Source organism: Apteryx mantelli, chromosome 3 (assembly GCF_036417845.1).
Source record: "Apteryx mantelli isolate bAptMan1 chromosome 3, bAptMan1.hap1, whole genome shotgun sequence".
NCBI classification, from domain to species: domain Eukaryota; kingdom Metazoa; phylum Chordata; class Aves; order Apterygiformes; family Apterygidae; genus Apteryx; species Apteryx mantelli.
The window spans coordinates 20,425,297-20,440,314 of NC_089980.1; the positions used below are offsets into that span (position 1 = coordinate 20,425,297).

General features: G+C 49.6%; 1 protein-coding gene across 4 annotated transcripts in view; it reads right to left on the reverse strand.

Moving 5' to 3' along the window:
- Nucleotides 1-12,809, reverse strand: part of MERTK (MER proto-oncogene, tyrosine kinase) — a 28,974-nt gene extending 16,165 nt beyond the window's left edge. For all 4 annotated transcript variants that reach the window (XM_067294671.1, XM_067294672.1, XM_067294673.1 and 1 more), the window contains exons 1-6: nucleotides 12,733-12,809; nucleotides 7,655-8,039; nucleotides 7,037-7,137; nucleotides 6,597-6,770; nucleotides 3,459-3,545; nucleotides 2,271-2,386 (exon numbers count right to left, since the gene is read on the reverse strand). In XM_067294671.1, the coding sequence (XP_067150772.1) occupies nucleotides 2,271-2,386; nucleotides 3,459-3,545; nucleotides 6,597-6,770; nucleotides 7,037-7,137; nucleotides 7,655-8,039; nucleotides 12,733-12,802 (933 nt within the window). In that variant the 5' untranslated portion in view covers nucleotides 12,803-12,809. The remainder of the gene's footprint in view (nucleotides 1-2,270; nucleotides 2,387-3,458; nucleotides 3,546-6,596; nucleotides 6,771-7,036; nucleotides 7,138-7,654; nucleotides 8,040-12,732) is intronic.
- Between the last annotated feature and the right edge of the window lie 2,209 nt (nucleotides 12,810-15,018).

Below are 15,018 nucleotides of genomic sequence, written 5' to 3' on the forward strand. Positions count from 1 at the left end.
TATTTAAAAAAAAAAAAAAAAAAGAGGCTTTTTACAAACTTAAACAGATGAAACTTGCTAGGTGTGATAACAACAGCTTTCATTTTAATCACCCATATGTTCAGAAACGAGTTACTCGGTGGGTGGGCCACATTACCCAAACGAGGTGGTTATCAAAGGGGACAGGAGCAAAAAGGCTTAGTCACAGCTATGTTTTTGCCAGAAATACGTCTCGTTTTCCAATTTGAAAGGCTACTTCCTAATGACAGACCATGAACGTTAAGTCATAGGAAATTCTTTGGCCCTCCACCCCACTTCCTGAGCTCTAGTAGGAACGTAGCAGTGGATACTGCACTAATATTAGCACTGGTACCTTTCCTCTCTGTAAGTCCTTTCACTTTTACCTGGCTTCACACATTATATCCCTCCTGAGGAGAGGGAGGAGATGTCACACAGAAATGGGGGAGATTGCTGAGAGGAAATGGGAGGAAACATAGTTTGTCTTGCTGGTTCTTTTCACTATGTAGTCCTTTGCTCATCAGTAGGTGCTAACAGAGCTCTGACTCATGGGAGGGTATCAGAGGGTAAATAGGGGGGTATTGGACCAGGCTTGAACCCTGATGTCAGTTGTCACCACTGTTACCCAGACCCCAAAGCTTGTTCTCTTCCAACCAACAAAATTTCACACAACAATTTTAAAGCAGATAACTGTTTCTGCCCTGAAAGAGATGCAACTTTTGAAATAAGTACCTAAGATGGATTGCTCTGACATTAAGGTTAATTAATACAGAGGGTTTGTAAATGCTGAAACTTTAGTTAAGTCACAATAGGCTGAATTCATATCATGTAGAATTCCTCCTGGAACTGGAGTACAAATTAACCAATTATAAAAAACACATCCACAAGAGAGCAAGCAATGGGCTTGAACTATGAAAACCCAGCAACACCAAAGAGAGGGAGCAGGTGGAAACTACTTGCAGGACAGTATGCATACAGATGGCATTCACTGACATGTCCAGGAGACAGACCCCTCAGCTCCTCCTAAGTGCTTGCAATGTATCAGGAGTGGAGAGCTGAGATGAGCCTCCATCTCCAAACCCCACCAGGAAGGCCACTTGGTTGGGAAGTGTTTAGTCAGTAGGGTAAAAGTAAGGACAAGCACGTGCTAGTAGAAACTCAAGACTTGTAAAGTCTCCCAAAGAGCTTCTTGGACCAGATCTGGGCATTTCTCCAGGAGGAGACATGACAACCTGACTGTCTCACCCAAAGGGAGAGATTTAAAACCCCATCTAAGAAGTTCCCTTTTCTCTCCTTGATTGTCTATTCTGTAGATGTCTAAAATAGGATAGGATGAACTTTTGCTCTAATGACTCACAGTTTGAGGACCAGGACTCGTATTCTGATCCCTCTGCCCACTCAAACAGCCAGCTGGGCAGTGCCACCCAGCACAGCCCGGTCTATGGCTCTGTTCCTCCTGTCCTGGCCTTGCAATGACCAGGCAGATGAGCAGCACCTCCGCACTGCAGAGGAAACTGGCCTCACCATTGCAATCCACCACCTCCATTGAATTTCTTTTCCTTGTGTCAAAGCCTCTCTGCCAGTGTGTCACACAGCTCTGCCCATGTGACTATGCCAACAGACTCTGTGGGGAAGTTGCAAGCCAGTGGAAATCATTGCTGCCCTTGAACCGGATGGCACAGCTGGCTAAAAGCGCAAAAGTTTGTGGCTTCTTCCTGCACACTTTACAGGCACAAGCCCATGTAGGCTCTTCCCAACAGGGGGCTCTGCTGCTCCCATTGCCCCTTGTTTCTGCCCCACTTAATCACATCGCTCCTGGGACAAAATCCTGCTTCACAACTCCCTTTGTTGGCTTCTCTGTGGGACCCTTTCTTCAGACTCTCTGCCCTTGCAGCAGGCATAGCATAGCTGCTATTTGTGAGCAGACAACACCAGGCCCACAGTTGGTCTTCAGCAGCTCCTTCAAAGCCTCCTGCCCACCTCAACAGTGCTCCAACTGCCCCAGGTCCCAGCCTCTAGGGACCCTGCTCACTGCTGAACTTGGGCCACTTAACTTACGTGACCACAAATCTGCTGGCTACCCAGATGGCAGGGTCCAGGCAGGACAGTTCTTCTTTCAAAACCACTGGGAAAGTCCGACTCAATTTGCCCAAACCAACGGCCTGGTAAAATCCATGTGGTTCATGCCAAAGACTGTGCAGGAACACTGATTTCTACCTGCCCCTGAACATCCATGTACAAGTGGGTTGTAGGGACAGGGGCCACGTGCTTACCTGGACACTGCAGCTGTTTAAAGCAGAGAATGCATCAAAGCCTGGCACCCAGGATATTGCAATGCTGTGGGCCGTTCTGTTCAGGACATGCACGCTAGTGGGCGCAGATGGTTTTCCTGTAGAGAAAAAAAGAGTCCACTCTGCTCTGATACTGCCTAAACACAGCTAGTGCAAAGTGCATCCCATGGGCAGGCATCTGGCTGCCATGCCACAAGGGAAGCATGCCAGTTTTGTCCAGAAGCAGCAAGACACTGAACTCATGGGCCCACATGCTCTTAATTCTCCAAATTTCCGGGCTGCAGAAACCCCAGGCTCCAAGACGGGGATGGAGCTGAATCTCGTCCTTATGCCTTGAGCTGGAGGTCTGTGGGATGCTCAGCCAACCTCAGGGAGGTAGTGGGGCTGCATTAGTAGGGGCACACGGTGCTGGGGGTCTCTGGGCAGGCACCGGAGGACATGTGGCCACAGAAAGGCCTGTACAAAAGCACCAAAACCCGGATGCCTGGTACAAGCCCATGTAAGCTTATGCGAAAAACATGGCATGTCTGGCTTCCCACAGGCAGCTCCTGGAGCTGTCAGACTGCAAATGAAACACATGTATTGCCCTGGCTATAGCTGCAATATCAGCATACCATGGGTATTTTAGACCAACGGGCAGGCAGAAAGAGCCATTTTCAGATCTATTTCAACCGTATTACGTATTTGTGAGCTGAAAACAGCACTCTGGGTTGCTTAGAGCCAATGACATATTTCGGGGAACACCTTCCTTACACTGCCAGAGTTGTTCCCATCAGGAATGTCGAGAATTTCCATCATTTCCTATGGAAAATTATGAGCACAGCCCTGGCTGTGAAGGAAGGAAAAGAGTGATACAGCCCTTCCGAAACCTACTCTGAGTTTGACAGTTCTGCTTTCAAATGTGCTTTTTGGTGCTTCCTCCCATGGCTGCAACACTGGGGCTATGCTTGTTCCAGATGACAGAACTGCATTGGGTGACCATGCTCTTACGTGCTTCCTGTTTGATTTTTAAATGTAGGTTTCGAACAGGGAAAAATAAATATGGAAATCCTAAAAATACGCCTGTCTGCTAGCGTAAGAATGATTACTAGGAAGGGTGGAGACCAGAACAGCTCCTGCTTGGATACATCTGTACTGGACAGGTAAGGCTATTGACACATTCCCGCTTACCTTTCACATTGACCTGCCCAGGGTTCGATGCAGTCAGCCCTTTACTGTTGTGAGCCTCACAGCTGAACAACGCTGTTTCATTAAGACCTGCAGTGGGAAAAACAAGGACCTGCTCGCTGTACTGTACAAAACACCTAAATCACATCAACCCTCCAACTGCTGTGGAAACCTGAAAACCCTTGCAGCTTCCTTTGTTTTACTGCTTTCTTCTTTTCCAGTAACACAAAAGACCTCTCTTTTTGCACTAACCACTTCCTTCATCCCTTCTGCAGCATGGTGGCCGAGGGTGACCCCCAATGATCCAACTCACCCACCTTCCGCACCACGAGCATGTGAGCATGGTCGGTGTGAGATCTGGCAGAACGGACAGGACTGTGTGTTTTTACAGACCCCTTGCACAACCTCCTGAGTAAGCACTTGTTTCGTATTCAAAAAGGGAAAGGCAGAAAGCAGAAGAGTCCACCACCATGGCTTGAACCAGATGACAATACTTTTTGAAGATTGCTCAAATCTCCCTGCTGATAAGACTGCTTTTCAGGGTCACTGGAAATACCCGAGTACAGACTCCTGCTCATTATCCCTAGAGTGTTAGCAGGGCCTGTGCGAGATGACCCCAACAAGCCACAGTGCTCAGGATTTCAGTCTCGTGCAAAGGGCTCTTCTGCGAGTGCAGAGCTGTCCTTCCAGGGCACACCTGGAGGGGTACCTGGGAGCATTCCCCCGCCGCCTTCCCCAAGAGAAGTTCAAATTGTGTGCAACGTTCACAGACATTTTAATTCAGCTCAGCAACCCTCAAAGATCTGCATTAAAGTGCACAAAACCAGCCACCTGCCTCTGCAGCTCATTTAGCCAGACATACAGCCGTTGTCTGGGAGGTTGGCTGCAAAGAGGGAGGGTATGACTGTCACTGGATGGAAAGGGGGAAGGGAGATGATATACCAGCCTGTTCCACTATATCAGCACATCCCACTGCTGTTTGGGTAATGTCCAGGTCTTGGTTTTACAGTCTTTTCCTCTCCAGTGGAATGAAAACAGTCCCCTGTAGTTGTAGAACTAGAATTAACCCATTCATTGTGGACTAACTCAAGCCCAGAGAGAAATCAAGGATATTCAGACACCTGCTCTAGTAGCACCAGGAAACAATCCTGTAGCAAGAGCCTGTTATTAGGGGGATTAAAAACAACCTTATCTGGGTTGATTTTAGTGAAATGCCTTCCTGTTACTGCAACATGAAGGACTTGCTGTAGTGCCCGGGACACGCCAAGCCTTTACTCAAAAAAGTAGCAGTCCCTCTGAGTTCAACAGGACTCCTGGACCAGGAGGGAGACAGTTCAAATGACCTGACCTAACATTTGCCAACCGGATGCAAGAAAATCCAAGTGGAATGAGTCACTTCTTCCGGCTTTCACTGCCTTTTAAAGTCTATCTTTGGAAGCCAAGACAAGTTAGTTATAATCTAGCTGCTAATTAGCTAATGGCCTCCTTCTGAGAGCAAATCAAGAAATCCTCCCTCTTTTCTGCATCTGCAGCAAAATCACACTAGGTTTTACGTTGCAATGGAGGACTTTTTTCCCTGTGCTCCACCAGGCTGGCATGGAGACATGATGCAGGGGCACACCCCAGGCCTCCCAGAGACAAAAGAGCAGATAACCAGTAAAATAACCCATAACAGCTGCAAGGTACTGGGTGGCTCGGCCACAGGCTACAAGAAAAATCTGCTTGTTGCATAGGACAGAGTTTGCATGCCCTTGTTTTCCTGTGGAAGAAAATTTCTGCAGCCAGAGGCAGCTGCGTGGGGGTTGCTGCCCCCAGATCACCCCTGACAGAGCAGTCCCCAGGGCTGCCGAATAAGCAGCACAGATGGCTGCCGGGCAGAGCCATGCTCTCAGTGGTAAGGATGGAGAGTGGCAAGAGCTGGGACATGGCCCCAGTGCTAAGCAGTTTAGCAACAGAGAGGTAGCTCAGGGAGACTGGCACAACTGGTCAATCAATGGTGCAAGGGAGACGGATTGAGCAGTTGCAGGCTGGGGCTTAATTTTGCAAACTGGTACCTCCGCAAACTCAGCTGGACTGCTGAGCCCTGCTGTTTACAATTGACATTCATATTTTGTGCCAAACCTCCTGGGAAACTTATCTATGCTGAGCTGTTTTTATCTTCCTGACAGGAGGAATCTAGGATGAAATTCCCAATACACACTGCCATGTTCTACCCATAACAGTAGGGGTACAGGAGAGGAGGTTTTTTTATTATTATTAGACTAGCTGCTGTGCCTGGAAAACATGGATGACTCTCTGGGCTAAGGGTCCTTCACTAAAACAAGATGAGTTAGAATAGCGTAACTGAGGTTGGAAGAGATCTCTGAAGGTCACTAGTCCAAACCCCCACTCAATGCAGAGACATCTTTGAAGTTAGATCCAACTTCTAAGTTAGGTCTTGTTTCTTGTGGACCAACCAAGTTGTGTATATCTCCAAGGATGGCAAGCCCGCAGTCTCTCTGGGTCCCTGTTCCAGGTGGGGAAAAGCCTTCACTAGGTGGAAGCGACCACAGCTGGGACAGGGAATGAGCTCCCACAAGAAACTGGACTTTTGTGTCCTTTGTATACCCCCGATGCATTTCTTTTGCTGCCAGAACTTCCGGGAGCACATGCTATGTGAACTGCAGGACTCTAAACTAAATTCAGGACAACGGTGTCTAGGTCCTCAAAGAGATGCCCAAATACCAAGCTATTGTGCAGCAAAGGTGTCCAGCACCTACACAAAAGCTCTGTGAGTTCATTTAATGTGCTTTTTATCCTGTGCCTCCTTGACACCACATTGCCCACTTTGGCTGACAAGTCTTGCAGCTGCCCCCCTGCAATAGGTCTGCTATGGGCCACCACAGTCCTGCAACATTGACTCAGTCCTTGGTGACACAAGATTACAGCCTTCCAGTCAAGCATCAGCAATGGATGGTGCCAAACAAAAATAAAACAGATTGCAACAACCTTTTGATGGTGCATGGGAACACATCACCTGCCTAACAGGGAGCTGCAAGGCCAAGGGGACAGGCTGTGAGACTGCTCAAGACATTCCTGCCCTTCCCTTCCTGAAGGCCATGCAGAGGCCTCCCCAGCATGCAAAGATGCTGCCAGGCTTACCTGGTACAGTCAGGACTGAGGGGGAGATGTGAGGCTTCGCATTGACTTGGATATTGTTCCGAAACCAGTAGATCTCCACAGGCTCTGGCGGACCCACGGCTTGACATGTGAGGTTGAAAGGGCTGTTCTTGGTGACATTCAGCTTCTCAGGCTGACGAATGAAGTGTGGGAGCCCTGTTCGACACAAGCAGAGAAGCAAGAGATTCAGGGATCACAGCATCATGCACATGGGCAATGCCTGTAACAACAGCCCCCAAAGTGTCCTGGCTGGGGCTGTCCCCACTCTGGCAATAAGCCCCTTGCCATCCAAGACTCTCCATTGCGGGTGGATAGCTAGCAGCTGTCAGCTCCAAGGTCACAGCCCCTGGGGCTGCCCCTCAGACAGATCTCAGCAGATCTCACACCTCCAACATTTTTGGCCTTGCTCTCTTCCAACGCACCTTCTAGCTGCACGAAGATTGGATCTGATGCAATCTCCATGTCAGAGATGTTGAGTTTGCAGACGTAGGAGCCGTTATCTGAGCGCTGGGCAGCACGGATGCTACAAGAGAGAACAGAGACCATATAAGGGCTTTTACAGGGAGACTTGTCCTGAAAACAGCTTCCACAGAAGGACATAGCAACACTGTCAAGCTGGAGGTGGGTTTGAATCAGTACCAGCTACCCCACAACACACATCTAACAAAAGCTGGGTTTCCAAAACTAGGCTTCGAGGACTAGGGAGGGCCGGAATGAAGATCATCTTTGTTCCTGGTTGCTCTGCTGGCACAGCCTTTAATTGCAAATGGGCAGGATGGGCAGACCTCAGTCAATGAGGTACAGCAGTCTGCTTTCCTCCACTGTTCATTGAGGACAGCGCCTAAGAAGAGTTAAGCTCCGGATATTCAGTGACAGCAAACTTCAGTCCTCCCCCACCCCAAACCAGTTTCCCGCAATCCCAGTCCCAACCTCCTACTCTTGCTACCTATCTGCCCTCCAGCCTCTCCCCATGAGCCAGCACTCAGGGGTCCAGAGGACCCCCTCCTGCCCGTCTGCACAAGAAGGACTGCACTGGTTACCTGAAGGTGGAGGTCATTGCTACCTCCTCCTCATCGGAGATCTCGAAGTGGCTGGTGGCGATGCGGTCCAGCACGTGCAGTTCACTCCCATCCTTCCACAAGGAAATGCTAGGGGTGTCTGGCCTGACCAGCGAATGAGGTACTTTAATGGAGCAATTGAACGTGACATCTTTGTGCTCATTAATCACAATGTGTCCTACTGTGGGGTTAAATTTAATCTGTCCTAGAGAGCGGGCTGAAGGCTCTTCTCGAGTCTGCTTTGTGTTCTGGTGAGTCCAATGACTAACAGGAGCAATGCCTCTCTTAGTACGGTGGGACTCTGCTGACAGTGCTCCTGCTAATAGTGATAGATACGGCCGCAGGCCTTGATTCCCGTCAGCATCATCTGCAAAAAAAGACCCCAGTTTTGTTACCACCAGCCAGTAACTGTCCTAAAAGTCCCCCCCCAAGCACAGCTGCTTCAATTAATAATTAAAGGCTGTTCATTTACAGATGCACTGAAAGTTCAGAACCTCTAAGAGATATCTTATAAGAGCCCCAAGGAGGTAACATGGAGCCAGTGGCCATCCCAAGACTGGATGTACAAGAAACACCTCCAAAAACCTCTTAAAACAAACCAGAGGGCCCAAGCTAAAGAAAGTGCTCAGTTGCTTACATTTGTCTTTGGCAGGGGAGAGGTAGAAGCTGGAGGCAGCTATTTCTGCTGAATCACACCCTCGGGACTGGAATATAAAAGGATCCCCGAGGAGGAGGAATTTGGGACACAGTGCTTCAGTAAACCCTTTTTGGGGGCCTCATCTCAGGCACTTTCAGCTGACTAACCTGCCCTTTCTAAGCGTGCAGGCAGCGTGAAGAACTGCAGCAGCGCTTCTGCTCGCCCCCAGCACCTCCCCAGCTGCCCACACTCCGACTTGCCCGTGCTGCCCTCCGACTGAGTCCTCCACAGCCAGCCGGCAAAACAGAGGCAGATGTTTTGGAAGGAAAAGGAAGATATGGCTGTGGCAACAGCACAGGAGCAGGATTTGAGTTTGGCTGTCTCTAGCCAGCTTTGACCCAGACCTGTTTTCACTGGACCCACCACCCTTGACATGGGCAACCTGGACCTCAGCTGTCCAGATGTCAGATGGCCAAAACAAGATGGGTTGCAGCCTCTGTAGTCAAAGGGCGAGATGAGAAAACGTGTCCAGCTGACCTATGCAGGATTTCAGGGGCATTTTAAGGCATCTGCTTGGCCAGCCTTTTCTTTCTGATCAACCACTGGGGGTCACGAGGGTGATGTAAGCTGATCCTGCTTGATTTGGTTCAATTAACATGACAAAAATGAAGGGGGAAAGGGCCTCAGGCAGAGAAAGAGTCCCAGGAGGGGATCTGTGGGTCTGTTTTTAGGCAATTTGCACCAGGACAGGGTGAGTGGGGCAGCTTGCAGCGGCAGTATTTGGAGCAGGGGGAACGCGCCGGCTTGTAAACACCAGGTAAACGCACAGAGCAAAGAAAGCATTTTGGGGTATCTTGGCACGACTGCTCTGCGCAGCTGGTAGCTGCTTTGTAACAGAGAGACATTCTGGGAGTCGATCACAGAGGCGTTTCTGCAAATTGCCTTCACTGAGTTGCTTTCAGAGCGAAAATAACTGCGGATTTATGAAGAAAGGCCTCCAAACGGTGTGTAGGAGCTGGGTGCTATTTAGCGTTGTTTTCCCAGTGCCACATTCCACTCCACAGACTATTTTTTCCCTGACATTTTTCCCAAGGGAAGATTATTTACCAGATCTTTCGAAGGGCTTCATTCCCCCACCTACAAATTACTTAACATACAAAGTCCTTCAACTGCATTTTCTGCCCCCCTCCCAGCACTTCCCACACCAGTCACGAGCAAGATGAAGAGTAGCTCCATATAAAGCAATTCCTCCAAAACAAAACTTTTAAGGGAAGAGATCTAAAGAATATTCCACAAATAAATGATTTTTTAACTAGATCGTTTTCAAGCTTCTTGAGGTTTTCCCAGGTATTCAAAAATCCCTAGCAGATCGGTAAATCTACCTTGCTGCTTTCAATAAACAAGGGCTTTGTGCCGGACACGAATTTAATCTAAATTAATTTGCCACTTCCAAAAAAAATACTCACAATTTTAAAAAGAGTAATGCAGGTAAAAACCACTATCTTTTTACTCAACCAGAGCTCAGTTGAGTTTTTTTTGAGGCAAATATTAGTCCCGAAACATCAAACAACTCCAAGATTTTAAAGCTACGTCATTACTATTGTGAGTAATGGAGCATGAGTCTAGTGTACTTTATGGAGAGCCAAGAAACACAACCTAATTTTGAGGCTGGATATATTCCTTTACTAAATTCCTTGCTATTTTTAACTCTTGAGAAATTATACTTCTAGACAGAAATTTGAGAAGAATTTTAAAGTTTGCCTAGTCTGGTCTTACGGAGGAAAGAGAAACGCTTTCGCTGCTTACCATACAGAACAATGGGTTTCCCTTTTAGGGGGAAAAAAAAGAAAAAGACTCTAAGCTTTTTAAATGTGCTTCCTAATCTTTACTATCCTAACACAAACAAAGGCCATGTGACTGCTGCTAAACTTGCAGCCTATTGCGATTTACTTCTGTGCCACTGAGCCCACTGGCCAGGTGACCAGCTTTAAAATGGCCAGACAGCTCCAAAAAGATTTGTCGAAAACAAACAAGCCAGCAAGCGACCCAAAACCCCCCCTCCCTTTCCCTCCTGTTAGCGGAGGTTATCCAAACTGGAGGCATTCACTTCCTGACACAAGCCGACCGAGCAGACTTTTTTAATCATTGAATTAAAGAAAAGCATGCGCTTGGATTGAAATAGCAATTTTCATGCTCCATTTCAAGGCTTTTCAGCTTTCCTCTGAGCTTTGTGCAGCCCTTAACAATTTCCTAAGGCTGTGGGGATTCCTGTGCAGGGAGGACACCAACAACACGCGTGTGCTTGTGGTCTCTGCCTTTTGCAGACGCTGCGCAGAGCCCGTGGGGCCCCAAAAAGCACAGTTTGCTTTCTCTTCCCCAGGAACTCCCCCCATAATCTCAGTTGCTTCAAGTTTAAAGAAAAACTTCTAAGGGCAAAGGGGATCTTAGCCACAATTTCTATACCGATTAACTGGAAAAAAGGTGCTTGCTGGCTCAGGAATGAAATACTCTCTTCTCTGTGCTCTGACTTATGCAACAACAGAAATTTCTCAAATCTAGAGCTCTCTTTTTAAGTACCCCTTCCATTCCTTGCCATTTGGGATACAGGTATCCTTATGGTGTCTTAGACGGGATTCGCCCTGTACTACAGGACATCTCTTACTGTGCTCAGAGCAATTTGCTCAGGACCACACTAAAAGCTCGTACTAGAGCAAAGGAGCTGAAACCAAGCTCTGAAGGTCCTGCATGGGTGCCTGAGATACCCCTTTCCTTACTACAGCTTGGTCTGGCAGAAAAACTGGCATGGAAAAAAAATCTACTTGCAAAAAAAATGCTGGTCTCTTGAAACATCTGCAATCAACAGCTGGAATCACAGCAAAATTAAAGTGTAGCAATGCCACATCCTAACGTGCAGCCCAAGCCCTGGGGCAGAATAACCAACTGCTGTGATGAAACAGATATTAGAGAAATAAAGATGCTCAGTGTACACCCAGCAGGTCTGGCATTCCTTCTCCGTTACTAGCCTAGAGAATGAAGTCTTAACAAGCAAGTTTGCCTATTATTAGAGGCAAGATACTTTATTACAGATTAAAACAATAAATGGGAAATTACATACCCCATGCCTGAAACAGTAAGCCATTCTACTACTGTCCCAGTAAGGAATGTATTAGAAAACATACAGATCTGCCAAAAAAATCACTACATCTGTAGCCCTGGATTTCCCATTACTGGAAATAATTCACCTGATGACAACAGCCTTCTGCTCACACACTTGTTGAAGTGCATCTTTGCATTCAGAGAGCGTAGGAATGTGATACAAGGAGATATAAAGAGCATTTGCAGCTCAGCCTGTGGCATTTCCTATCTTCCTTGGGAGGTGTCAGAAGAAGCAAATTTTCCTAGGGGCTACACGTCACTTCCAAAGAGACTCTCTGGGCTCAAAGACTGCTTTTTTATAAAACATTCCCAGATTACTGTTCAAATCTGAAAACACCTCTGAGCTCCCACTATTGCAGATTCCTGCTGTTATAGTCAAGGCTTTTACCTTACTCTGCCCCAAACAAATATTTGCACGACCACCATCTGTACTGAGAATCACATCTTCATATTGACACCAAGATATCCAGCAACCGTGAATACAGACTATAAACCCACAAGAGCTCACAACCTGCAACTGAGTATCAGGCAGCCCTGAAAATGGCACGCTGCCTTTAACTGCAAAAACTGCTTGCTTCTTTGCATTTCATTTTCTAGGTAATAAAACATGCGCAACTGCAAATGCAGGGGATTGACAGCCCCATAAAGAGTGTTCCTGTAGCACAAACCCCAGTATTTTCCAGAGCACACGTTCCCTCCGCAAGTCTGCGTGCGCATTACAGGCTCCCTGTGAAAGACTCCCTGTGGATCTAGCTACCGCTCCGTGTTTGGGGTTGACAGAGCTGTGCTGCTGCCAGAAACTCGCAGGGAAACCATGGCTGAGCCTCTCCACCAGGAGTTAATCTTTGCCCACATCGCCGTGGGGATGGGGCTGCCCATGCACAAACCTGCTTGTGCTGAAGCGCTGCCGTCCAGGCGCTAAGCTGCATGCACGGGGTAAAATGCTCCCCACGCACACAGGCCCCGCGGCTGTGAGCAAGCACCCTGCTCTTGGCTGGGCCCTTTCTGAAGCCGCAGGGGCTCCCGCAGGGCCAGAGCCTTGCACACCTGGGGTCTTTCGCCCTTTGCTCCTTGCTCTGGCTGGGCAAACCCTGCTTCCCCCGCATTGCCCTTCCCGGCCCCAGCAGCACCCAGAGCCAGGGGGCAGCTGCCCAGCCGGGCCTGGCTGCTGGGGGGGCTGCCGCAGACCTCCGGCACCCCAGCTCCCCCACGCCACCGCACCGCACCGCACCGCGGACCCGGCATCCCCGCCGCCGCACGGACTCACCGGCCCCGGAGCGCGGCGGGCGCAGCGCCGCCAGCAGCGCCGCCAGCAGCACCCAGTGCGCGGCGCCCATCGCCGGCCCCGGCCCCGGCCCCGGCCCCGGCCCCGGCCCCGGTCCCGCTGCGCTGCGCTGCGCTGCGCTGCGCCTCGGCGCCCCGGCGCAGCGCGGCTCCGCCCCCGCGCGGCCCGGCGCGGCCCGGCCCATCGCCGCCTCCCGCCGCAGCGGGGCTCGCCGGCGGCGCGGCGCGGCGCGGGGGACCGGGACGCCCGGCACCGGGGCACGGGCACTGGGACACAGGTACACCCGGCACCGGGGCACGGGCAGCCCCTCCGCTGGGACGTGGGCACTGGGACACTGGTACACCCGGCACTGGGACACGGGCACTGGGACAAGGATACAGCTGGCCCTGGGCCATGGGCACTAGGACACGGGTACGCCCAGCACTGGGACACGGGCACTGGGACACAGGTACACCTGGCACTGGGACATAGGAAGCCCCTCTGCTGGGATGCGGGCACTGGGACACAGGTGCATCATACCCTGGGACACGGGCACTATGACACAAGTACACCCTGCACTGGGACACAGGCACTCGGACATGGTACACCGTGCACTGGAACATGGTGCACCATGCGCTGGGGCATGCCAGCTGAGCCCTGGGACATGGGCATCAGGCTCAGGGACATGGGTACATACCTCACTAGGATATTTGGGCACTGGGACATAGGTATATCCTCCTCTAGGATATAGGAATTTGGGCACTGGGATATTGTCACCCCCTGCAGTGGGACATGGGCTGCTGAGCACTGGGACACAGGGTCTTGGGCACTGAGACATGGGTACATCCTCCACCTGGATATGCTGATTTGGGCACTGGGACATGGGCACCCCTTGCACTAGGACATGGATACACCCTGCAATGTCACATGGATACCCAGTCATTGGCACACAAGCCCCAATGCTGGGGACAGTCATACAGAAGGTAGTACAGTTCACCAATCATTCCAGTTTCCTGAGGTAGGAGGACAGGCAGTCACGTTGTTTGGGCTTTATTTGTTGAAGTGCTTTTGTGGGGGATGTTTCCTCTCCGCAAGCCCAGCTGGAGCCCCAGGACCCCACGACCCTGGCCTGGTAGACCAAGAGAGATATCTAGGCCATCTTCCACCAAGCTTACATGCTGGGCTTGATCCCTGTAAAATGCTGGGAGCAATCACTGCTGCTTAGGACAAGAGTTTGTCTTTCAGTTGTCCAGGGATGAACAACTTCTCTATACATGGGGACTAGTTTTATCTCCAGGAGAGTATTTACAGCTGTACCTCCATGTTGGGAAGACTGGCTCTTTTCTTTCTCACCTTCTCCCCCTGCAGAGCACCACATCTAGTTGGATATCCAGACAGACTGGGACATTGCTGCCTGGTGAGGCAGATGCACCACCCTGTGCTGCAGCCTGGGAAGAGTACGGTGTGATGAAAGAAGGGCAGTGGCTTTCATCGGTTCCTTTTCATTCTCCTGGACGAGAATAGCAGGACAAGAGCAGACAGAGATAAAACCAGGCCATAATTAGAAAAGGAGGAAGAGAAAGAAGTCAAATGAAACCAGTGTGCGATATAGGCCCTTTGCTGTAAGGGGAGATGTAATGAGAACAAGTGTCTCCTGATGGCACTGAAAGGAAATGAGGGACTTTCTGGGTATTTGAAAAGAGCCTGTCATTCCTTTTGGGGAAGACAAAACCTTGAGGACCATGCAAGTCTTTGAGAATCAAGCCCTTGGTCCCAAAACCATGGGAGTTGCCACTGGGCTAGGGATCCCCACTGCTCTTTGCTCACTTGGCCCGAGGCATTCAAGCTCCCACATCACTATGGAAAAAGGTTTTGCTCCTTCCTGGATTAGATGGGCCAGGTGGCAGAGGTTGACAAGAGGACATGCAGGTCCAAGAAACTCATCTCTGTCTGGCCTAGATTATTTGCTTGCGTGTCTTTGTTGGTCTGCATGCTGGACATGCTTGAAGAGGTTGAAACAAGTTATATCAAAACCATCAGCATTTCATCCACCATAAATGGGAAGGGATTGCGATCTGGGAAATGGGCAGCCAGTCTTGACTGGCTTATACTTGACTAGACTCTGTGTATTTTTCTGCTGAAATCTCTCTGTTCCTTGTACATAAAATTCTCTGAAACTATTAAACTATTACACAAGTGTAATTTTCTTCCAGAAACTCCATAGAGTCTTCTCATAGCTTTGCAGAAGAATGAAGGTACTAAAAGAGATGTATGTTTTGTTCACTTCCA